This window comes from Hemiscyllium ocellatum, chromosome 2 (assembly GCF_020745735.1).
Source record: "Hemiscyllium ocellatum isolate sHemOce1 chromosome 2, sHemOce1.pat.X.cur, whole genome shotgun sequence".
Classification (NCBI taxonomy): Eukaryota; Metazoa; Chordata; class Chondrichthyes; order Orectolobiformes; family Hemiscylliidae; genus Hemiscyllium; species Hemiscyllium ocellatum.
In genome coordinates this window covers 4,213,445-4,238,121 of record NC_083402.1, presented here as the reverse complement: position 1 = coordinate 4,238,121, position 24,677 = coordinate 4,213,445, and the positions used below count along the sequence as shown (strand labels likewise).

General features: G+C 42.5%; 1 protein-coding gene across 2 annotated transcripts in view; it reads left to right on the top strand.

The window, feature by feature from the left end:
- Positions 1 to 24,677, top strand: part of LOC132821540 (growth hormone receptor-like) — a 224,262-nt gene that overhangs the window by 35,633 nt on the left and 163,952 nt on the right. For both annotated transcript variants that reach the window (XM_060834176.1, XM_060834167.1), the window contains exon 2: positions 2,041 to 2,128. In XM_060834176.1, the coding sequence (XP_060690159.1) occupies positions 2,059 to 2,128 (70 nt within the window). In that variant the 5' untranslated portion in view covers positions 2,041 to 2,058. The remainder of the gene's footprint in view (positions 1 to 2,040; positions 2,129 to 24,677) is intronic.

Genomic DNA, 24,677 nt, shown 5'->3' with positions numbered 1-24,677 from the left:
TTGAGTCTTGGAACCATGACATCATGCTACAGCTGTACAAAACTCTGGTGTGGCCATATTTAGAGTATTGCATTCAGTTGTGGTCATCACCTTATAAGAAGGATGTAGAAGTTTTGGAAAGGGTGCAGAGAAGATTTACCAGAATGTTGCCTGGTATAGAGGGTAGGTCTTGTGAGGAAAAGCTAAGGGACTTAAGACTGTTCTGTTAGAGAGAAGAAAGTTGAGAGGCATATAAGATAATCAGTGGGTTAGATAGGTTGGACAGTGAGAGCCTTTTTCCTTGGATGGCGATGGCTAGCATATGGGGACATAGCTTTAAATTGTGAGGTGATAGATATAGGACAGATATCAGAGGTAGTTTCTTTTCACAAGTAGGGCTGTGGAATGCATTGCCGGCAACAGCAGTAGACTTGCCAGATTTAAAGGCATTTAAATGTACATCGGATAAGCATATGGACGAGAATGGAATAGTGTAGGTTAGATGGGCTTCAGATTGGTTCCACAGGTCGATGCAACAATGAGAGCCGAAGGGTCTGTACTGTGCTGTCATGTTCTATGTTCTAACCCTGTGATGTCCCTGTCCTGGGAGTGTTTGATGTGGACAGTGTCAAAGGAGCTTTACTCTGTATCTAACTGTTCTACGTCTATCCTCTGGGAATAAATGGGAAAGTTACTTGGGTTCCTTATTTAGAGTCATAGAGGCTTAGAGATGTACAGCATGGAAACAGACTTTTCGGTCCAACTCATCCATGCCCACCAGATATCCCAACCCAATCTAGTCCCACCTGCCAGCACCTGACCCATATCTCTCCAAACCCTTTCATTCATATACCCGTCCAGATGCTTATTAAATGTCGCAATTGTACCAGCCTCCACCACTTCCTCTGGCAGCTCATTCGATACATGTACCAACATCTGAGTGAAAAGGTTGCCTCTTAGGTCTCTTTTATATCTTTCCATTCTCACCCTAAACCTATGCCCTCTAGTTCTGGACTCCCCCACCCCAGGGAAAAGACTTTGTCTATTTATCCTACCCATGTCCCTCATGATTTTATAAGTCCCTATAAGGTCACCCCTCAGCCTCCGACGCTCCAGGGAAAATAGCCCGAGCCTATTCAACGCTTCCCTACAGCTCAATCCTCCAACCCTGGTAACATCCTTGTAAATCTTTTCTGAACCCTTTCAGGTTTTACAACATCTTTCCGATAGGAAGGAAACTAGAATTGCACGCAATATTCCAACAGTGGCCTAACCAATGTCCTCTACAGCTGAAACATGACCTTCCAACTCCTGTACTCAATACTCTGACCAATAAAGGAAAGCTACCAAATACTTTAATATCCTATCTACTGTGACTCCACTTTCAAGGAGCAATGAACCTGCACTCCAAGATCTCTTTGTTCAGCAACACTCCCTAGGACTTACCATTAAGTGGATATGTCTTGCTAGGATTTGCTTTCCCAAAAAGCAACATCTCTCATTTATCTAAATTAAATTCCATCTGCTCCTTCTCAGCCCATTGGCCCATCTGATCAAGATCCTGTTGTAATCTGAGGTAACCTTCTTCGCTGTACAATTTTGGTGTCATCAGCAAACTTACTAACTGTACTTCTTATGCTCACATCCAAATTATTTATAAAAATGATGAAAATTGGGGGACCTAGCACTCCACAACCCTCCACCTTCTACCTTTGAGCCAGTTCTATATCCAAATGGCGAGTTCTCCCTGTATTCCATGAGATCTAACCTTGTTAATCAGTCTCCCATGGGGAACCTTGCCGAACTTTATTGGTACTCTGTGCTGTTTTAGTTGATCTCGGCTTGATGAGGTGCAGATGCTCTTCTTGTCTCCATGCTTGAGTTTATGGATATTGGCAATGGTTGTGTTTCTGGTGAAAGCCTATTTGCTGCCTAGAAATGTAGGAATGTTGCTGGAATTATGCTGGTGCTCTCTGGAACAACAGAATAAAGAACAATCAGGTTGGACAAAAGAAAGAAGATGAGACCTTCACCTTAGTAATTCAATATTTTTTCTTATAGGTAATTCTGGATTGAGTAATGGCTGCGATCTGGGTCACTTGGTTCTTCCTGACTGTGGCTGTCAGTAACACTGCCTACTCCTCAGATGGTAAGTTCAGTATGTGCCATTTTTCACAGGTATACAATTAAGAGCTAGTATGGTTTGAATGAAAAAATGGTATAAAATGTTATTCTTAATCAAGTAAAATGGAATTGTTGAATAGGGAGCTGTTGGAAATAACATTCATGTGTTTGTTGTGATCTTAGCTTTTGTGAGGCCATTGGCTTCATCTTGTATCTTCTCTGGTTTCCTTCAATCCTCCCTTGTCCATTGCTCAATGGCTCTTCCTTTTTTTGCTTTGATGTTGAAATAACTGAAACATAGGGAGATTAGGGTTGTTCTCCTGAGAACAGAATCATTTGAGGGAAGATTCACTAGAGATTTAAAACCTGTCATGGTTTTTAAGAAGGAGGCAACTTTCCAGTTTGGTAACCACAAGAAACATATTAAAGAGAATGGGGGGAAGAGCTAGAACGTAATTAGATGTCTTTTTTAATGCTGTGCATTGTTTTGATCTGGAATAAACTCCAGAAAGAGTGATGGCAATGGTTCAGTCATAAAAGAATAAGTAATTGAACAATTTTCAGGCCTTTAGGAAAAGTGCAGGCCAATGGGACTCATTGGAGAGACCTCATTAAGATCAGTTGCAGGTGCTGTTCTCCAACTAGCCCCCTGAGTTTTCTCAAGATAAAATGTTATGGTGTTCAGTTGCCATCAAAAAAGGTGTAAGAAACTTTAGTGGAGTATGCAACACAGGTCTAGGGCAGTTTGTGTATTGCAAAGTCTTGGAGTCTCTCAATTGGTGTGAATAGCTTTCTGATATCCCCATCCCACGTCTTTTATATCTGGTTCAGTATTACAGTAAGGTCATGAAGACTGTGACAGGTCATAGTCTTCCAGGTGGTTATAGTGCCAATAAAAAGCAATGATTTAGAGAAGCTGGTTTTACACTGGGGTGGACAAATTAAAAATCACGTAACACCAGGTTATAGTCCAACAAGTTTATTTGGAGGCACTAACTTTCGAAGTGCTGCTTCTTCAACAGTTGGTTGTGAAGCAGGATCATAAGACCCAGAATTTATAGCAAAAGATTACAGTGTCATGCAGTTGAAATGATGTATTGAACAAAACTAGATAAAGTCTTTTGTCTTTTAGAATGGATTTGCTCGCATTAGTTCTTTTTGTAAATCCCACAACTTCTTTTAAGTCACATTCTCAAGATAGCTGAAAGTTTTATAACAAAAGGTGCCATCTTAGCTCACAATTAAAAGTTAAAGTCTGTCTGTATCCCAATCTTGAGTCAGACTGGTTCTATTTCTAAAGTGGAATTTACATGATATTACATGGATTGACTGACTGTAGGTTATCTATTTTCTGAGCAAAATAGGATGTATATGCATATATAATTCTGCAAATATAAATTCACCCCATAGACTTGTGTGTGTCTCTGTGTGTAGGAGAGAGAGACAGAGTGAGTGTGAGTGTATATGAGAGAGGGTGTGCTTGCGTGTGAGCAAGCTTGTTAAAGTATGTGTATGGGTGTGATGGGATATAAGCCTGTGAGAAGGTGTGAATGTGAGGGGTGTAAATGTGTGCGTATGAGAGACGGTCTGCTTGAGTGTGTGAGTATGTAAGAGTTTGTGTGTGGGAGAAAGTTTATAGTGCAGTGGGGTCACCTGCAGTGTGACATGAACCTAAGGTCCTGGTTGAGGCCATCCCCATGGGGACCAAACCTGGCTGTCAGCCTCTGCTCGGCCACTTTGCATTGCTGCCTGTGCCAAAGTCCACCTTGGAGGATGGTCACCTGAAGGTCTGAGGCTGAATGTCCTGGACTGCTGAAGTGTTCCCCAACGGGGAGGAATCACCTCTATGTGGTGTTGTGCGGTGTCCATTCATCCATTGTCCTAGCTTCTGCTTTGTCTCACCAATGTACCATGCCTTGGGGTATCCTTGCCTGCAGCATATGAAATAGACAACATTGGCCGAGTCACATGAGTACCTGTCGCGTATATGGTGGGTGGTGTCCCCACATGTAGTGGCAGTATCCATGACGACACTCTGTCATGCCTTGCTGTGGTTGCTGTGACAGGTTTGTATGGTGTTACCATACATAACCTACAGGCAGTCAATCCACATAATATCATGTAAATTCCATTTTAGGAATAGAACCAGTCTGACTCAAGATTGGGATACTTTAATCTCACACCTTTAATACATTATCTGAGCTGAGGTGGCACCTTCTGTTTTAAAACCTTAAGCTATCTTGAGAATATGACTTAAATGAAGTTCTGGAATTTACGTAATAAAGAACCAAAACTAACAAACCCATTCCAAAAGATGAAAGACTTAATCTAGTCTTGTTCAATATATCATTTCAGCTGCATGATACTGTAATTTTTGCTATAAATTCTGTGTCTTATGATCCTGCTTCATAACCACCTGATGAAGAAGCAGCACCTTGAAAGCTAGTGCTTTCAAATAAACTTGTTGGACTATAACCTGGTTTTGTGTGATTTTTAACTTAATAAACAGCAACTAAAAGTAGTTGATTGGGGATGAGACTGGAAGTTATAAAGACCTGAGCAGATCAAATGATAATGCTGAATCACGTCCTTTATCTTCCAAATATGCTCTAAACCGAAAATATTCTTCTGCATGCTTTGAAAGACATATATTTCCAACTCTGTGGCAAGTAATAAACAGACATCATGTTCTCAATAGTTTTATGACACCGATTGTTATTATTACTGGACAAGTCATGTCCCAGACTGAGATGTGGCTTGATTTTGTTTTATTTTAATTTTAATGAGGCAGTCTCTAACTGGGGTAGAAGCGGGCAATGTTACAGATTTGTTTTAACAAATAAAAAGAAGTTTATTAATCAAAAGTGGTTAACATAAAATGGAATAAATCTGTCTATTTATACATCATGTTACTGAGCAGGTTATTGCTGAACAGGTGCTGCTTGACGGCTCCAATGATGACACCTTCAATCACTTTAGTGATATCGAGAGTACACTGATGGGTGGGAATTGGCTGGGTCGGATTTGTCCTCCTCTTTGTGTACAGGACATACTTGGGTAATTTTCCACATTGTTGAGTAGATGCCAGTGTTGTAACTGTACTGGAACAGCTTGGCTAGGGGTGTGGCAAGTTCTGAAGAACAAGTCTTCAGTACTATGTCAGAATGTTGTCAGGGCCTGTAGCAGTTTCAGTATCTAGTGCCTCCAACCATTTCTTCATATTATGTGGATTGAATTGATTTTGCTGAAGACTGGCATCTGTGATGCTGGGGACCACTTTAGGAGGCTGAGGTATCATCCACTTGGCACTTCTGGCTGAAGACTGTTGTGAAGGCTACAGTCTTCTCTTTTGCACTGATGTGCTGAGCTCTTCCATCATTGAGGATGGGGATATTTGTGGAGCTGGATCCTCCAACGTGTCGCCCACCAACATTCATGACTGGATGTGGCAGCATTGCATAGCTTAGTTCTGATCTGTTTGTTGTGGGTTCATTTAGCTCTGTCTATCACATGCTGTTTTTTGATCTGTTCATTGTGGGTTCACTTAGCTCTATCATGTGCTGTTTTTGATCAGTTCGTTGTGGGTTCACTTAGCTCTGTCTAAAACTTGCTGTTTTTGCTATTTAGCATACAAGTAGTCCTCTTTGGTAGCTTCAAAAAGTTTACACCTCATTATTAGGTATTCCCGATGCTGTTCCCGGGATGCTCTCCTGCACTCTTCATTGAACCAGGATACAGGGATCAGTTAATACTCAAGATTATTATACATTATCTTAATGTCAAAAACCAAGGTTGTACAGTCAGATGCAACTGAGAGGGTCTTCAGGTTTAAGAGTAGGTGATGGCCTAGCGGTATTATCATGAATCTATTAATCCAAAGACCCAGGTAATGTTCTGGGGACCTGGGTTCAAAGGCTGCCATGGTAGATGGTGGAATGTAAATTCAATGATACACTGGAATTAAGAGTCTAATAATGACCATGAAACTATTATCAATTGTCAGGAAAAAAACCCATCTGGTTCTCTGATGTCCTTTAGGGAAGGAAATCTGCCATCCTTACTTGGTCTGACCAACAAATGGCTCCAGCCACACTGCAATGTGGTTGACTGTTAGCTGCCTACTGGACAATTAGGGATGAGCAATAAATGCTGGCTTAACCAGAGATGCTTACATCCCATCGATGAATAATAAAAAAAAATAAAATGTTTCATTGTTGATATTTCTTATTGAAGCCCTACATTGGTAGTAGTCCATGTGTTCAGCTTGCGGTATAGCCAACCAAAGTAAATATCTGATCATGTGTTTAGCAGCTTGGCAGTAATCTTTCATTATGTTATGTTTTCACACCTTGTTCACATGTCTAGATTGTGGATGTCATGGTGTGTGTAACATATGAGGCAATATCACAAGTTGTGTGTGGAATTTCTATGTGCTCCAAGAAATCAACCACGATGATCTTCCTGAACCCCATTGGATTGAAAATGAGATTCATTCCATGATTCCCCAATTTATTATATTCTTTTCCTCACTCGCTCACAATTTCCCATTCTTCCAAAACCTGGTAATATCCAACTGTGGCATCGCCAGAAATGGGTTTGAGCCATCTCAGTTGAAAATGTGTTGCTGGTTAAAGCACAGCAGGTCAGGCAGCATCCAAGGAATAGGAAATTCGACATTTTGGGCATAAGCCCTTCATTCCTGATGAAGGGCTTATGCCCGAAACGTCGAATTTCCTATTCCTTGGATGCTGCCTGACCTGCTGTGCTTTAACCAGCAACACATTTTCAACTGTGATCTCCAGCATCTGCAGACCTCATTTTTTACCCTTTGAGCCATCTCAACCGAGTTCCGATGTGTTATATGCCAACAGTGCAGTTCGGAGTTCATGGATGCAGCAGCTTTTCTCACTTCAGAGTTTTGTGAGGTTATAACTAGTGAAATAAATTAGGGAAGTCAGTGGAAAAGTGTATTTGGGTTTTCAGGGAGATTTTGATGAAGTCCCACATAAGAGATTATTGTGCAAAATCAAAGCACAAGGGATTTGTGGGATATACTGGCATGAAGTGGGAATTGGTTAGCAAACAGGAAACAGCAGGAACAACTGAATCATTTTTGGAGCCACAGACAGTGACAAGTGGATACCACAAAGATTTGTGCTTGGACCCAGTTATTCACAGTATACATTAACAATTTGGATAAAGGAATCACATGTAGTATTTCTAATGATTTGGAGGTGCTGGTGTTGGACTAAGGTGGACAAAGTTTAAAAATCACACAACACCAGATTAGAGTCCAACAGGTTTATTTGGAGGGATTGGCTTTTGGAGCACTGACAGCCACCTGTTGAAGGAGCAGCACTCTGAATGCTAGTGCCTCCAAATAACCTTGTTGGACTATAACCTCGTGTTGTGTGATTTTTAACACAGTATTCTAAGTTTGCTGAAGACACAAAATTATGTGAGATTGGTGAGGAGGATGCAAGGAGGCTTTAGGGAAGTTTAGACAAGGTAGGAGAGTATTGAGAGGACATTTAGAAAAGCTTAACACAATCAGAATCAATGTGGTTTTCTAAAAGGGAAATCAGGTTTGACAAATTTGCTAAAGTTCTTTAAGATATAACAAGCAGAGTTAATAAAGGGGAATTGGTAAATGTGTATTTGGATTTCCAGAAAGCATTGAATAAGGAGCCATAAAGAAGGCTATTGGATAAGATAAGAGTTCATAGTATTGGGGATAATGTATTAACAAAGACTGAGGATTGGCTGACACACAGAAGACAGAGAGTCAGAACTAAAAAGTCTTTTTCAGGTTGCATTAATGACTTGGGGGTCAAAGGATAATGCATCCAGATTTGCTGATGATAGGTGGGAGGCATGTTGTGATGGGACGTAATGAATCTGCAAGAAGATATAGATAGTTGAGTGAATGGGCAAAACATGGCAAGTGGTGTTGAGCGTAGGAAAGTGTGAAGTCATATACTTTGTGTTTGGAAGAATCAAAAGGTGGACACTTAACTAAATGGAGAGAAACTGCAAAATGTGCTGCACCAAAGAAGATGGGTGTTCTTGTGCATGAAACACAAAATGTTACCAGATTGGTACAGCAGATAATTAAGAAAGAAAATATAAGTTTTGCCTTTGTTGTTAGGGAGTTAGAGTTTAAAAATCTAGAAGTCTTGTTTCGACTGAACAGGGTGTTGATGGTTTTGGTCCCTGTATTTAATAAATATTAGATTGTCAATGGAAACAATTGAAAAGAGACTGATTAGGCTGAATCGTGGGATGAAGGGTTTAATTTATCAAGAAGGACTGAACAAATTAGATCTTTATTTACTGAAATCCAGAAGAATGAGGATTTATTTGAATGAAACATACACTATTCTGAGGAAACTTGGCAGGGTAGATGTTGAAAAGATGTTTCCACCAGTGAGGAGTCCTGAACTAGGGGTCCTAGTTACAGAATAATGGAGTATTTGTTTAAAACTGAGAAGCAATTTTTTTTCTCTCTCAGCTCTACCTACAGAGTTTTGAAGGTTAGTTTGCTGGAAGTATTTAAAAGAGATGATGGATAGATTTTAGAAATATCGAGGAGTTGAGGGTTATGAGGGACTGGCATGACAATAGAGAACAGGTGCAGGAGTAGGCCATTCAGCCCTTTGAGCCTGCACCACCATTCAATATGATCATGGCTGATCATTCCTAATTAGTGTCCTCTTCCTGCCTTATCTCCATAACCCTTGATTCCACTATCTTTGAGAGCTCTATCCAACCCTTTCTTAAATGAATCCAGAGACTGGGCCTCCACTGTCCTCTGGGGCAGAGCATTCCACACAGGAGTTCAGGCCTGGCACAGAACTTGAATGGCTGGGCAGGTTTGAGCAACAGAATGGCCTTCTCTGCTTCTATTTATTATGTTCTAATGTAATTAGCAAAGGAATATAGAAAAATAGAAACAGAAGTAGTTCATCAGCCTGTTTTGCCTACCCCACCATGTAATACAACCATAACTGATAGAACACTTTTACTCACTCACTCCATCCCCGTAACCCTGTGTGCTACCGGTAACCAGAAATCTAACAAAAACAATACAGCACAGGAACAAGCACTTTGGTCCACCAAGATTGTGCATGATGCCTTTCTAAACTAAAAACCCCTTGCCTCTACATGGTTCATATCCATCTATTCCCTGCCTATTTGTGCACCTCTCAAGATGCCTCTAAACTGCTGCTGTTGTATCTGCTTCTATCACCTCCTCTGGGGTGTAGTGCATCTGTATCCCCTTTCAGACTTTTCAGTTCTCCAGCACTTTCTCCTGAATGATGGCCAGTACACTCACCTCTGCCCCCTGACTCTCTCGAAGTTCTGGTATGCTGCTGCTGCCTTCCACTGTGAAGACTGATGCATAGTACTCATTCTATTCCTCTGCCATGTCTTTGTTCCCCATTACTATTTCTCCAGTCTCATTTTCCAGTAGTTCAATGTCCACTCTTACCTCTGTCTTACCTTTTACATATCTAAAAAATCTCTTGCAATCTTCTTTTATAGTATTAGCTAGCTTACCCTCATATTTCATCTTCTGCCCCCTTTATTGCTTTTTTAGTATATTCTGTATAATATTTAGTATATTCTGCAGATTTTAAAAGGCTTTCCAATCCTCTGGCTTCCCACTAATCTTCACCACATTGCGTGTTTTTTGTTTTGTTTTGATGCTGTCCCTGACTTCCCCTACTAGTGTAGTGGTCTCATCCTCCCTTCAGCTTTTTTATTCTTCCTTGGGATGAATTTCTGCTGTGCCTCTCAAATTACTCCCAGAAACTTCTGCCATTGCTACACCACCATCTTCCCTGCTAGGCTCCCCTTCCAATCGACTCTAGCCAGCTCCTCTTTCATGTGTTTTCAGTTATCTTTACTCACTTGTAACACCATTATATCTGATTCCATTTCTCCCCCTCAAACTGCAGGGTGAATTAAATCAGATGATAGTCATTGGCTTCAAGGGATGCCTTCACCTGAAGCTGCCTAATCAATTCTGCCTCATTACACACCATTAAATTCATAATTTCCTGTTCCCTAGTGGATCTACCAGAAACAGCTCCAAAAAGACCATCGCATAGACATTCCACAAATTCCTTTCTTTGGGATCCGTAGCCAACCTGATTTTCCCAGTCTACCTGCATATTAAAGTCCCCCATAGTTATTGTAATAGTGCCTTTCTTACATGCTTTTTCTATCTCCTGATTTATTTTCTTCCCTACATCCTGACTACTGCTAGGAGGCCTGTACATAACTCCCATCATGATGTTTGTTCCATTTGTGGTTCCTTAACGCTACTTACATAGATTCTACACCTTCCAACTCTGTATAATTTTGAGTTATAGAGATACACAGCACAGAAACAGTCCTATTCGTCCAATTCATCCATGCTGACCAGATATCCTAACCTAATCTAGTCCCATTTCTTACTAAAAAGACAACCTCACCCTGTATATCCATCTATTTGTCCTTTAGTAGGATCTGTATCCTTGAATATTCAGTTCCCAGCCCTGATCAACTTGCAACCACATTTCTGTGATGCTCACTCACCAATTTTAATTACAGAGTCATAGAGTCCTACAGTATGGAGATAGGCCCTTTGGCCCAAACTGGTCCATGCTGACCAAAATGTCCATCCACACTAACCTCATTTCCCTGCACTTGCCCCATATCCTGCTCAATCTTTCATATTCATTTATTTGTCCAAATGTCTTTTTAATATTGTTAATATACCCGCTCAACCACTTCCATCGGTAGCTCATTCCATATGCGAACCACCTTCTGTTTAAGAAAAAAAAGTAAGTTCCCGTTTATTCTTTCACCTCTAGCCTGTCATCTAGTTCTCAATTCCCTAGCCCTGGGAAAAAAAACCAATGCACTCACCCTCTCCATGCCTCTCATGATCTTATATTTCTGGAAGATTCCCCATCAGTCTCCAACATTCAAGAAAAAAGTCTTGGTTTGTCTAATCTCTCCCTAAAACTCAATCCCTTGAGTCCTGGCAACATCCTTGTAAATTTCTTCTGCACTCTTTCCAGTTTAACCACATCCTATTGTAACCAAAATTGAACAATTGCAACATAACTTTGATACTCAGTGCCCTGACTGATGAAGGCCAGTGTGCCAAAAGCCTTCACTGCCCTGTGTACCTGTGACTCCGTTTTCAGAGAACCGTGCACCTGAACTCCAAGGCCCCTCTGTTCTACTACACTCCTTAAGGCCCCCATGTGTGCTACAAGCTCATTTAGCTTGTTTCAGATATTGCATGCATTTAAGTACAACACCCTCAATCCTGTGTTGATTATGCATTCTTGTGACCGTGCTGTCGAGGAGAATACTGAGATACAGGTTACTAGACTAGACTGGATTGAGCTTTACAAGGAGGATGTGTTAGCAATTCTGGAAAGTGTGAAAATAAATAAGTTCCCTGGGCCGGATGGAATTTATCCTAGGATTTTCTGGGAAGCCATGGAGGAGATTGCAGAGTCTTTGGCTTTGACCTTCATGTCATTATTGTCTACAGGAATAGTGCCAGAAGACTGGAGGATAGCAAATGATATCCCCTTGTTCAAGAAGGGGAGTAGAGACACCTTGGTAATTATAGACCAATGAGCCTTACTTTGGTTGTGGGTAAAGTGTTGTAAAAGGTTATGTAGGATATTATTTATAATCATCTAGAAAGGAATAAGTTGATTAAGGATAGTCAACACAGTTTTCTGAAGGGTAGATTGTGCCTCACAAACGTTATTGTGCTCTTTGAGAAGGTGACCAAACAGGTGGATGAGGATAAAACGGTTCATGTGATGTATATGGATGTCAAGAAGGCATTTGATAAGGTTCCTCACAGGAGGCATATTCCGTGATTTAGCAGTTTGGATCAGAATTGGATGGCTGAAAAAAGACAGAGGGTGGTGGTTGATGGGAAATGTTCATCCTGGAGTTCAGTTACTAGTGGAGTACTGCAATGATCTGTTTTGGGTCCACTGCTGTTTGTCGTTTTTATAAATTATTTTGATGAGTTTGTCGAAGGATGGGTTATTGAATTTGCGGATGACACTAAGGTCGGTGGAGTTGTGGACAGTGCTGAAGGATGTTGCAGGTTACAGAGGAACATAGATAAGCTGCAGAGCTGGGCTGAGAAGTGGCAAATGGAGTTTAATGTGGAAAAATGTGAGGTGATTCACTTTGGAAGGAGCAACAGGATTGCAGAGTACTGGGCTAATAATAAGATTCTTGGCAGTGTAGATGAGCAGAGAGAGCTCGGTGTCTATGTACATAGATCCCTGAAAGCTGTCACCCAGATCGGATTGTTAAGAAGGCATATGGTGTCTTAGCTTTTATTGGTAGAGGGATTGACCTTCAGAGCCATGAGGTAATGCTGCAGCTGTACAAAACTCTGGTGCGGCCGCACTTGGAATATTGCGTATAGTTCTGGTCACCGCATTATGAGAAGGATGTGGAATCTTTGGAAAGGGTTCAGAGGCGATTTACTAGGATGTTGTCTGATATGGTAGCAAGGTCTTATGAAGAAAGGCTGAGGGACTTGAGGCTATTTTCATTTGAGAGGTGACTTAATTGAGACATATAAGATAATCAGAGGGTTAGATATGGTGGACAATGGGAGCCTTTTTCCTTGGATAATGTTAGCGAGCATGAGGGGACATAGCTTTAAATTGAGGGGTGAGAGGTATAGGACTGATGTCAGAAGTAGTTTCTTTACTCAGAGAGTAGAGGGGCATGGAATGCCCTGCCTTAAAAAGTGGTAGATGTGCCAACTTTAAAGGCATTTAAATGGCCATGGATAAACATCTGGATGAGAATGGAATAATATAGGTTAGATGGGCTTCAGATTGGTTCCACAGGTCAGCGCAACATCGAGGGCCGAAGGGCCTATACTGTGCTGTAATGCTCTATGTTCTATGTAAAAGCCTTCTGAAAACTTAAGTATGTTACATTTATCAGCTGCTCTTTATCAATGCATTATCAGCAGTTTGAGTTATGAAACATTTGAAGCTTTTATAACTGTATCAGAGAAAATTATGGCAAGATCTAAGCCAGATTTGAAAAACTGACGATGGGTGGATAGCAAGGCATCATTTCCAATGATTGGTGAAACAGTATTGAGGGGGTTAACTTTCCAAGTTATCCAGAGTCAGGCAAAGCTCAGGGGTAGCAACTTGTACCCTTAGGTTCAAAGATGTAGGTTCAAGTCCCACTTGAGAGACTTGACCATATCACCCATGTTGACAAACCAGTGTTGTACTGAGGGAATGCTGCAGTATCTGAAAGAGCTAAAAGGTCTGAAGGTCTTGGACCAGATGGAACTACACCCCAGAGTTCTGAAAGAGACAGCTTGGGAGATTGTAGAGGCATTGATGAATGAATGATTTTTATTGTCACATGTATTTAGGAAGATACAGTTAAGTGTTTTATTCCTACAATCTGGCGCTGTTTTGAGTTACAAAAATAATAAAAAGGAATTACTTCTGTTCAAATTGGATATCAAGTACAGCTCCAGGGCTTCTGCAAGGTGTACTGCGCCTTGTGGAGTCCTGGCTGTGGGTACAGCAAAGTTGATGCTGATATTCCAGGAAACTCAGCTCCAATGCTTCTGCCACCTCACCAACACTGCCAAGAGTCCAGGCTTCAGACACCGCTGCCAAGATTCCAGGCTCCAGCTAGGAGTCCTGACTCCAGGCACTGTCGTGAGTCCAAGCTGCGAATCTACAGCCACCAGGTGATCTTTCAGGAATAACTGGATTCTGGGAGGGTCCCAGAGACTGGAAAATGGCTAATGTAACACCCCTGTTTAAGAGAAGGGAGTAGACGGGAAAGTTCAGGCTGGTTAGCTTGACCTCAGTCGTTGGTAAGATTTTAGTGCCTTTTAGTAAGGATGAGATTGCAGAGTATTTAGAAGTGCAAGGTAAACAGGGCTAAATCTGCATGGCTTCGCGAAGGGAAGGTTATGCCTGATAAATCTTTGAGGAGGTAACAAGTAAGCAAGACAAAGGAGAGCCATTGGCGTGATCTATTTGAATTTCTTGAGGCTTTTGACAAGGTGCTGCACATGTGATATAAACTGGTGGCAATGACACGGATGGAGGATTGGCTGACTGGTAGAAAGCAGAGATTAGAGATCAAGAGGCCTTTATCAGATGGCAGCCATTGACTAGTAGATTTCCACAGGGATTCGTGTTGTGGCCACAACTATTCACATGATACATTAATGAGCTGAATGAAGGAACTGAGGGCATTGTTGCGAAGTTTACAGATGACACAGGAGGGACAGGTCATTGTTGAAAAAGTAGGGAGGTTGCAGAAGGATTTGGACAGGCTAGGAAAGTGGGCAAAGAAATGGCAGATGGAATGCATGTGGGAAAGTGAGGTTATGCACTTCAGTAGGAAGAATTGAGGCGTAAGCATGGAAATATGAAGCACAAAAGGATATGTGAGTCTTGATTCAGGATTCTCTTAAGGTTTTGTAAGTTCAATTGGCAGTTAGGAAGGCAAATGCAATATTAGCATTTATTTAAAGCGGGTGAGAACATAAGAATAGATATGTGCTTCTGAGGTTGCTTCGGTCAGACAGCATATGAAATATTGTGAACAGTGGCCCTGTATCAAAGAAAGGATGTGCTGGCATTGGAAGGTGTTCATATGAGGTTTACAAGAATGATTCCGGGAGCGAAGGGCCCATCATATGAGAAGCGGTTGAGGACTCTGGGTCAGCCAGAGTGTAATTAATCTATGAAACTCAATGCTGCATAAGGCTGTGGAAGCCAAGTCTTTGAGTGTGTTTAAAACAAGATAAGTAGGTTCTTGATTACTAAGGGGATCAACTGTTACAGAGAGAAGGCAGGAGAATGGATATCAGAAACATATCAGCCATGATCAAATGGCACAGCAGACTCAGATGAGCCAAATAGCCTAATTCTGCTCCTATGTCTTATGGACTTCTGGTCTTATGTGAGATGCTGTCATTTGCAATATCCTGTTCTTACGTTCTCTCAGGATGATCCAGAATGTTTCACAGTATCCCTAGGGGAAGAACACAGGAATCCTGCAGTCTAGGCCAAATGCATTCTTCAGAAGGGCTTATACCCAAAACATCGATTCTCCTGCTCCTTTGATGCTACCTGACCTGCTGCGCTTTTCCAGCAACACATTTTTCAGCAAATGCATTCTTCAGCCAACTTCACTGAAATTTGTTGGTCATTTATCTCAGTGTAGTTGACAGTAGAGCGTTGAGAGTTAAAGAAACTGTCTCACACACAAGGTGGTTAGAACATTCACTACTTTTCCACATGTGAATTGAGATTGAGAGGATAGGATTACATCATTTGAAAGTATATTCACTGGTTGAGAATAGGAATTTAAATGGGGTAATTGACCAAGTAGAAAACAAGGACCTCTCATTGAAAACCGTACCTGCCATGGAATGAATGACTCTCCTTTGTACTGTGATTTCGAAGTCATTTGTTTGCACACTGAGAGTTGTTAGGGAATTAGAGAAGCTTGAATAACGTTTAAGTTTCTGGACTTACATTTATCTTTCTCTCCCTCCATCCCTCCCATAATGAACTCACATACACCTCAAATGGTAAGTGCAATCTGAATTTGAAGTTGTCCTGTGGACAGTATCATATTTCCAGGCTGATTTGCCTGTGAACTTAATATCGAGATCAGGCTCATTTTTATTATTGTCTTTGTTCACTGAGTGAGTACAGATTTAAAATTGAATATTATTTGGGCAGACACAACGTTAACTCCATCACTGCCATTCACTGCGCTGGTGCACTGGGATCCTTCTTTTCACTTAGACTGCAAAAGCACTTCAGAATCTATTGCGTGTTATAAAATTCTAACATCATAGCACACAGTGATTCTGTTGCTGACACTCCCATTCCACACTGTTTAAGAAGGGTGGTAAGGACAAGCCAGGGAATTGTAGACCAGTGAGCCTGACTTCGATGGTGGGCAAATTGTTGGAGGGAATCCTGAGGGACAGGATGTACATGTATTTGGAAAGGCAAGGACTGATCAGGGATAATCAACATGGCTTTGTGCATGGGAAATCATGCCTCACAAACTTGATTGAGTTTTTTGAGGAAGTAACAAAGAGGATTGATGAGGGCAGAGCAGTAGATATGATCTAATGGACTTCAGTAAGGCGTTCGACAAGGTTCCCCACGTAGAGCAGTAGATATGATCTAATGGACTTCAGTAAGGCGTTCGACAAGGTTCCCCACGGGAGACTGATTAGCAAGGTTAGATCTCACAGGATTCAGGGAGAACTAGCCATTTGGATACAGAATTGGCTCAAAGGTAGAGGACAGAGGGTGGTGGTGGAGGGTTGTTTTTCAGACTGGAGGCCTGTGACCAGCAGAGTGCCACAAGGATTTGTGCTGGGTCCTCTACTTTTTGTCATGTACATAAATGATTTGGATGCGAGCACAAGAGGTACAGTTAGTAAGTTTGCAGATGACACCAAAATTGAGGTTGTAGTGGACAGCGAAGAAGGTTACCTCAGATTACAAAAGGATCTTGACCAGATGGGCCAATGGGTTGAGGAGTGGCAGATGGAGTTTAATTCAGATAAAGGCGAGGTGCTGCATTTTGGGAAAGCAAATCTTAGCAGGACTTATACACTTAATGGTAAGGTCCTAGGGAGTGTTGCTCAACAAAGAGACCTTGGATTGCAGGTTCATTGCTCCTTGAAAGTGGAGTTGCAGGTAGATAGGATAGTTAAGAAGGCGTTTGGTATGCTTTCCTTTATTGGTCAGAATATGGAGTTCAGGAGTTGGGAGGTCATGTTGCGGCTGTACAGGACATTGGTTAGGCCACTGTTGGAATACTGCGTGCAATTCTGGTCTCCTTCCTATTGGAAAGATGTTGTGAAATTTGAAATGGTTCAGAAAAGATTTACAAGGATGTTGCCAGGGTTGGAGGATTTGAGCTGTAGGGAGAGGCTGAACAGGCTGGGGCTGTTTTCCCTGGAGCATCAGAGGCTGAGGGGAGACCTTATAGAGGTTTACAAAATTATGAGGGGCATGGATAAGGTAAATTGGCAAAGTCTTTTCCCTGGGGTTGGGGAGTCCAGAACTAGAGGGCATAGGTTTAGGGTGAGAAGGGAAAGATAATAAAGAGACCTACGGGGCAAACTTTTCACGCAGAGGGTGGTACGTTATGGAATGAGCTGCCAGAGGAATTTGATTTTCTTTAAAAAAGCAAATTTGAGCTGATGACATAGAAATTTGGTAGCTTGTGTTGATTGAACTAAACTTAGCAAATGATTTGATGCTCAAGACCATGCTAATTCCAAAAAAGATAGAAAATCAAGAAGGTGACTTCTCAAAAGTGTCACTGAGTTGTGAAATTTTAACAGACACGCCACTGGAATGAGAAATATGCTCAATAATTTCAAGAGACAGTTCAGTCAGCACTCCGTTAAGTATGAGATCACTTTATCGTGGCTGGTCCAAATGAGCTTTCTCTGAAACAAATATTGACCTGAAATTGCTCCTGTTGCTCAATCTCTTCCACAAGCAACTTTGCAAGTTTGCAGTGTACGGATCAAATGACTGCAGTGCTGATGGACAGTATCTCCTGTCCTGTGAATATACCATGTATCTGGATTAAATACAATGCCTTTTAAGTGGAAGTACTGCAGCTGTCCGAAATCCCAGATTATCCAGCTTGAACAATTTCCTCCTGTTATAGCATCAATATTCTTTCCTTTTCTCAACAAACTTAAACTTTCCATGAATTTCAGAAAACTGTTTACAGGACCATGTATGAAGTGACACTGTTTGTCAGTGTTAAAGTACCTGCCATTGCTCGCCTGAAATAGATACTCACTGTAATCTGACCAGCACAATTGGGACAACTGTGAACTCTTGGTCCTTTGTTTATTTTTCTTGGGGGAAATGACAGTGAAACAGGTCACACCTGAAAACTGTGAGTATTTCTTGTTGGTGGGTGATAGTTACTCCAAAAAGCTGGTTTCTGGCTCCCCATCCTGTGTGTGCAGCCAGGAAGAGGAGCAACATTAAAACCAAGAATCTTGTCATGGAGGAGAAATAAAAGGCATTTGTGAGGCCTGACTGCAGGCACACGGTGTCCACCCCAACTGCTGTGAAGACGCTGTTGCTGCCGGAATATTCGATACGTAGGAGAGGACAAAAATAATTTGCAGGTGACATTTGGCAAGTGGTACGGGTATCAGTGTAACGTACTGACCTGCTGCACCAGGCGAATCCTGTCTGTGTGGTTTCTGACTACAGCAGGCAACACAGCTCCCCAAAAGCTGCAGGAATGAAGAATAGCTGCTTCACAGGCAGCTCCTGGAAAAGATATTGGAGTAACAGTCAGGATAGTTTAGTAACCGTTAGGACATAGTGTGAGGTGTCTTGTCACACCTCTGTCTTGCTTACCTAATTAATCTGGGTGTTTTAAAATTAGTTGTCACAATGTAGCCTTCATGAGAAGGTTGCTATTTCTTATGCATTTCAAATTGGTTTGAGATGGAAAAAGTGAACTGTGTTCTTGACAAGTTTTTGAAAAAGCCATGAGCTGGAACTGCTGAACATTTGATCAACAACAGCTGTCTCTGTGCCTGAAGTATTACCCTTCATTCAGTGATGACAAGTTCAGCCTTAGGTTGGACAGCACTGTGCTCAAGCTGTACTTAAGCTTGTAATCCTAGTGACACTTCAGTGAAAAACTGAACACTTTGTCAAACCAAGGGTCACGTTTGTCCTCAGTGGGACCCTGAGGATTCTGTCACCCTGTTCGAAAATAGTGAAGGAGCTCTTGTCCTCTCTCAACCCCCATTCTAACAGAAACCTGGTCCTTGCTGTCTCAGGTCTTTGCAGTGACCTCCAATCCCCACTGAGTCATTGGTCTCCCTGCACTGAAAATTAACCAGCTGAAATTTCCTAATTCCTGGTTGACTGTGAAATATAATTGGAACAAACAAAGATTGTGAAAGAATGTATTTAAACACAAGCGTGTTCTTTAACTTGGGAGGGACAGAATGTATTGAACTGCCTCACTCTTATACTCACACTCCTGTTCACTCTCTCAACTCATGTTCTCTCCCACCCATGTTCTCTCCCTCTCGCGTGTCTCTCCCTCTCTGATGTGTGTCTCTCTTTCTCACTAATGTGGTCTCTTGTGAGCTCTGACTCACTTACGTGTTCTGTCTGTCCTTGCTTTCTGTCTTTGTCATTCTTGCTCCCTCCCAGTCTCTGTCTTGCTGCACATATCTCGTTACCCATCTGTCTTGCTCGCTGTGTTTCCGGGAGAAAGTGAGGACTGCAGATGCTGGAGATCAGAGCTGAAAATGTGTTGCTGGAAAAGCGTAGCAGGTCAAGCAGCATCCAAGGAGCAGGAGAATCGACGTTTCGGGCATGAGCCCTTCTTCAGCCTTTGGATGCTGCCTGACCTGCTGCGCTTTTCCAGCAACACATTTTCAGCTCTGATCTCCAGCATCTCCAGTCCTCACTTTCTCCTAGAAGATTTTAACCTACTGCGAATCCTCTTGCAAGGATGCCTTCCTTGAAGAAGCTCTCTTCCTCCCTCTACAAGGATTTCAGTGAGTCCCTCTCACTGCACACCCCAGGTAAAGATTCCTGAAGAAGGGCTTATGCCCGAAACGTCGATTCTCCTGCTCCTTGGATACTGCCTGACCTGCTGTGCTTTTCCAGCAACACATTTTCAGCTCTGTGTTTCTGGGCAAATTTCTGAAGCTGAAAGCTGATATGGTCCCCATATCCTGCCTGCCTTGATAGAAATGGCCACCCTCGGGCCTTCCATCGGAGTAGAGACCCAGGGGAGGAAATCCCACTGCCCAGCTCCTTCATAGAGCACCAACCATGAATAGGCTGACAGCACTCCATTGGCATCAGTGCTGTTGGTTGGCAGTTATGGGTATTACCCACCTGACACCCAGAATGAATGACAGACATGAGAGGGGAGGAAGAGAGAGGGGTGAACACCAGAGAGAGAAAGCAACAGAGAGAGCAGGAGGGAGTGCAAGAGAAGACAACACTAACAATGAGAGAGGGGGTTTAACAGGTTGAGTGGTAATAGTGAATGTAGGGTTATGCAGTCCCCTCCTGCAATACAAGGTACCTCAATAAGACAACAAATGCTGATGAGCAAAGGAACCCCTGCCCCTCCACCAGCTCCTGCACGTTCCCTCTTCCCTCCCCCTGCATCTCCTCTCTTTCCTTCCTCCTGTGTCTCCTCTCCTTCCCTCCTTCTGCGTTGAGTGTAGTGCTGGAAAAGCACAGCAGGTCAGACAGCATCTGAGGAGCAGGAAAGCTGAAACGTCAACTTTCCTGCTCCTCGGATGCTGCCTGACCTGTGCTTTTCCAGCAACACACTCTCAACTCTGAACTCCAGCATCTACAAACCTCACTGTCTCCAAGTTGATTCCCTCCTCCAGCATCTCCTCGCCTTCCTCCTCCTGCGTCTCCTCTTCTTCCCTCCTCTTTCGTCTCCTCCTATGTCCTCTACTCCCTTTGGGTTCTGAACATCTGTTATTGCTGGAAGTGTTAACAGAACATTCTGGAAACACTCAGCAGCATGGCAAGAACAGACACATTCACATTTAATCATACAAAACAACATAGTCTTGTAAAAAAGCATCAAATAAAGTGAGTAAGTCACTGGGTGAGTGATCTAGAGGCCTGGACTAATAATCAGGAGACATGAGGGTGAATCGTGCTGAAGCAGCTGGGATTGTACTTAAGTGAGTTCAATGAATTTGGAGAAGAAAACTAGAGTGCTATATGGTGTTCGTGCAGTTACTGGATTGGTTGTAAGATTCCATCTGGTTCAGTGACATTGTCACTCTGACTTCACATCCATAATGATTCAGCTGCCGATGACCCGGTTTGGGAGATGGTCTGGCAAGTCTTCATTATCTTGAAGGAAGTACCCCCAACCTTGTCAGTCCCTCATCTTGAGGAGGTTCAGCTGCATGATACATTTTGATGTTACCAGTAATATTTGAACTCCATCAGTGTATTTTAAAAAATGTGCCTTAGTGCAGCAGTCATTAACAAGTCTTTGTCATTTTCAGAAGGTTGCTGAAAGCTGTGCTTGGTTCTGCTATTCTCACCACTGACCTGGATACCGGCTCATTGAACAGCTCAAGGCATCTCTTAAATTCCTGCTTACATACCTGTCAACCTCCGTAAGACACCCTGACCTGACCGATTTGGATCTGCTGCATTCTCACTTGGCCATTCCCACCCCACTCACCTATTCACCCTCTCACTCCTGTCCCACTCATATGCCACACTCTCACTCCCATCCCCCTCACCTGTTACACTCTCACTCCTATCCCCCTCACCTGTCACACTCACTCCTGCTCTACTCACCAGTTGATCTTGTCACTCCTGCCCCACTTACCTGTTTGCCCTGTCACTCCTACCCCACTCACCTGTTGTACTGCACTCCTGCCCCTACTCACCTGCACTCTCACTCCTGCCCCAATCACATGTCACACTGTCACTCCTGCCCCTACTCACCTGCACTCTCACTCCTGCCCCTCTCACCTGTCGCATCGTCACTCCAGACCCCATCACCTGTCTCCCTCCACGTGACTTGCTCCAGCTTTTGATTGGGAGCGACCTTCAGGATGTCGTCCATGGTAGAAAGCAAGTGATAAACTGCAGGCCAATTTGATAAATATAACTCCTGCGGGAGTCACTTTTTAAAAAATGAATGATTAACTGACTGTTCAGGACTAAATATCAGTGTTTGCCAATAACTGATGACTGTCATTGCTTAGCCAATGAGTGAATTTGTTTTCCTGTTGATCTGAAGCAGTGAAATTCAGCACGGTGGAGTGTTCTCTTCTATGCAAAGATACTTGGCTCATCGATAATCACAGGTGAAAGACTGGAGGTTGGCTAATGTGCCACTTTTGCTAAGAATGATGAAAAGGAAAATCCAGGGAACTATTAACCAGTGAGCTTGACGTCGGTGGTGGGCAAATTCATAGAATCATAGAATCCCTAACAGTGCGAAAACAGGCTATATGACCCAACAAATCCACACCGAGCCTCTGAAGGGTATCACACCCAGACCCATTCCCCTACCCCATTGTTCTACATTTCCCTGACTCATGTACCTAACCTACACATTTCTGAACACTATGGGCAATTTAGCTTGGCCAATTCACCTAACCTGCACATGTTTGAACTATGGGAGGAAACTGAAGCACCCGGAGCAAACCTATGCAGACACAGGGAGAATGTGCAAACTCCACATAGACAGTCCCCCAAGGCTGGAATTGAACCCAGATCTCTGGCATTGTGAGGCAGCAGCGCTAACCAGTGAGACATCATGCAGCCCACAAGTTGTTGGAGGGAAACCTGAGGGACAGGCTTTACATGTATTTGGATAGGCAAGGACTGATTAGGGATAGTCAACATGGCTTTGTGCATGAGAAAAGTTGTCTCACTAACCTGATTGAGTTTTTTAAAGAAGTAATGAAGAGGATTGTTGAGGGCAGAGCAGTGGGCGTGATCTACATGGAATTCAGTAAGGTGATGGACAAGGTTCCCTGTGAGAGACTGGTTAGCAAGGTTAGATCACACGGAATACAGGGAGAACTAGCCACCTGGATACAGAACAGGTTCGAAAGTAGAAAACAGAGAGCGATGGTGGAGAGTTGCTTTTCAGACTGGAGGCCTGTGACCAGTGGTGTGCCACAAGGATCGGTGCTGGGTCCACTGATTTTCATCATTTATATAAATGATTTGGATGTGAGCAAAGGAGGTATAGTTACTAAGTTTGCAGATGACACCAAAATTGTGAAGAAGCTTACCTCAGTGTACAAGATCTTGATCAGATGGACCGAGGAGTGGCAGATAGAGTTTAATGTAGGTAAATGTGAGGTGCTGTATTTTGGAAAGACAGGTCAGGTCAGGACTTCTCCACTTAATGGTAAGATCCTGTGGACTGTTGCTGAACAAAGAGACTTTGGAGTGTAGGTTCATAGTTCCTCGAAAGAGGAGTCTCCGGTAGATTGGAGAGTGAACAAGGCATTTAGTATGCTTTCCTTGACTGGTCAGAGCATTGAGCATAGGAGTAGGGAGGACATGTTGCAGCTGTACAGGACATTGGTTAGATCACTTTTGGAATACTACGTACAGTTCTGGTCTCTCTTCTATTGGAAAAAGTGAGGACTGCAGATGCTGGAGATCAGAGTCAAGAGTGTGTTGCTGGAAAAGTGCAGCAGGTCAGATAGCATCCAAGGAGCAGGAGAATTGACATTTCGGGCATAAGCCATTCATCAGGAATTCTGATGAAAGGCTTATGCCCGAAACATCGATTCTTCTGCTCCTCGGATGCTGCATGACCTGCTGTGCTTTTCCAGCAACACACTCTCGACTCTCCTTCCTTTTTGGAAGGATGTTATGAAACTTGAAAGGGTTCAGAAAAGACTTACAAGGATGTTGCCAGGGTTGAAGGGTTTGCGGTATAGGGAGAGGCTGAATAGGCTGTTTTTGCTGGAGCGTCAGAGTCTGAGGGGTGACGTTATAGGCATTTGTAAAATCATGAGGGGCATAGATAGGGTAAATAGACAAGGTCTTTTCCCTGAGTTGGGGCAATCCAGAGCTCTAGGGCATAGGTTTAATTTTTGAGAGGGGAAAGATTTAAAAGGGACCTAAGAGCAACTTTTTCATGCAAAGGATGTATCGAATGAGCTGCCAGAGGAAATGGTGGAGGCTGGTATAAATTATAGCATTTAAAAGGGATTTGGATGGGTATATGAATAGAAAGGGTTGAGAGTGAAATGGGCCAAATGCTGGCAAATGGAACTAGATTAGGTTAGGATATCTGGTCGACATGGATGAGTTGGACCGAAGGGTCTATTTCTGTACTGTACATTTCTATGAGTCTATAACATCTGTTGAGCATCTCAAACTTACTTTTTCATGTAAAGCACATGAATCACAGATGTTGGCTGTGTGAGTGGAGCAGAATGCAGTTTTGCAAAGAGTGATAGAAAAGGTTTTTAGTAGCTGAAAAGTGAATTTCAAGTTTTATTTCTGTGTTTAAATACTAAAAGACAACCGCAAAGTTACTGGCAGTTCTTACTGAGAAGTTGCAGAATGCAAATGTGTCCTGGACTTATTAGGACGGGCAGAGTGTAAGAGCACGAAGGTTGTAATAAATTTACATTCAACATCAGTTCATCCTCAGCTGAAGTACTGTATACAGTTTTTGGGAGCAATACAATGGGAAGGATGTGAATGCATTGGAGAGACTGCAGAAGAGATTAATAGGAATGGTTCCAGAGTTGAAGACTGTCAGTTATAGATTAGATTAGAGAAGCTGGGGCTATTTTCTTTGGAGAGTAGATTTAATGGAGGCATTCAGAATTATAAGTGTATGTAGGAAGAAACTGTTCTCATTGAGTGAATGATTCAGAATGAGAGGGTGCATATTTTAGATAATTAGCAAAAGCAACGAGGATAGACATTTCCACTCAATGAATGATGAAGATCTGGAATGCA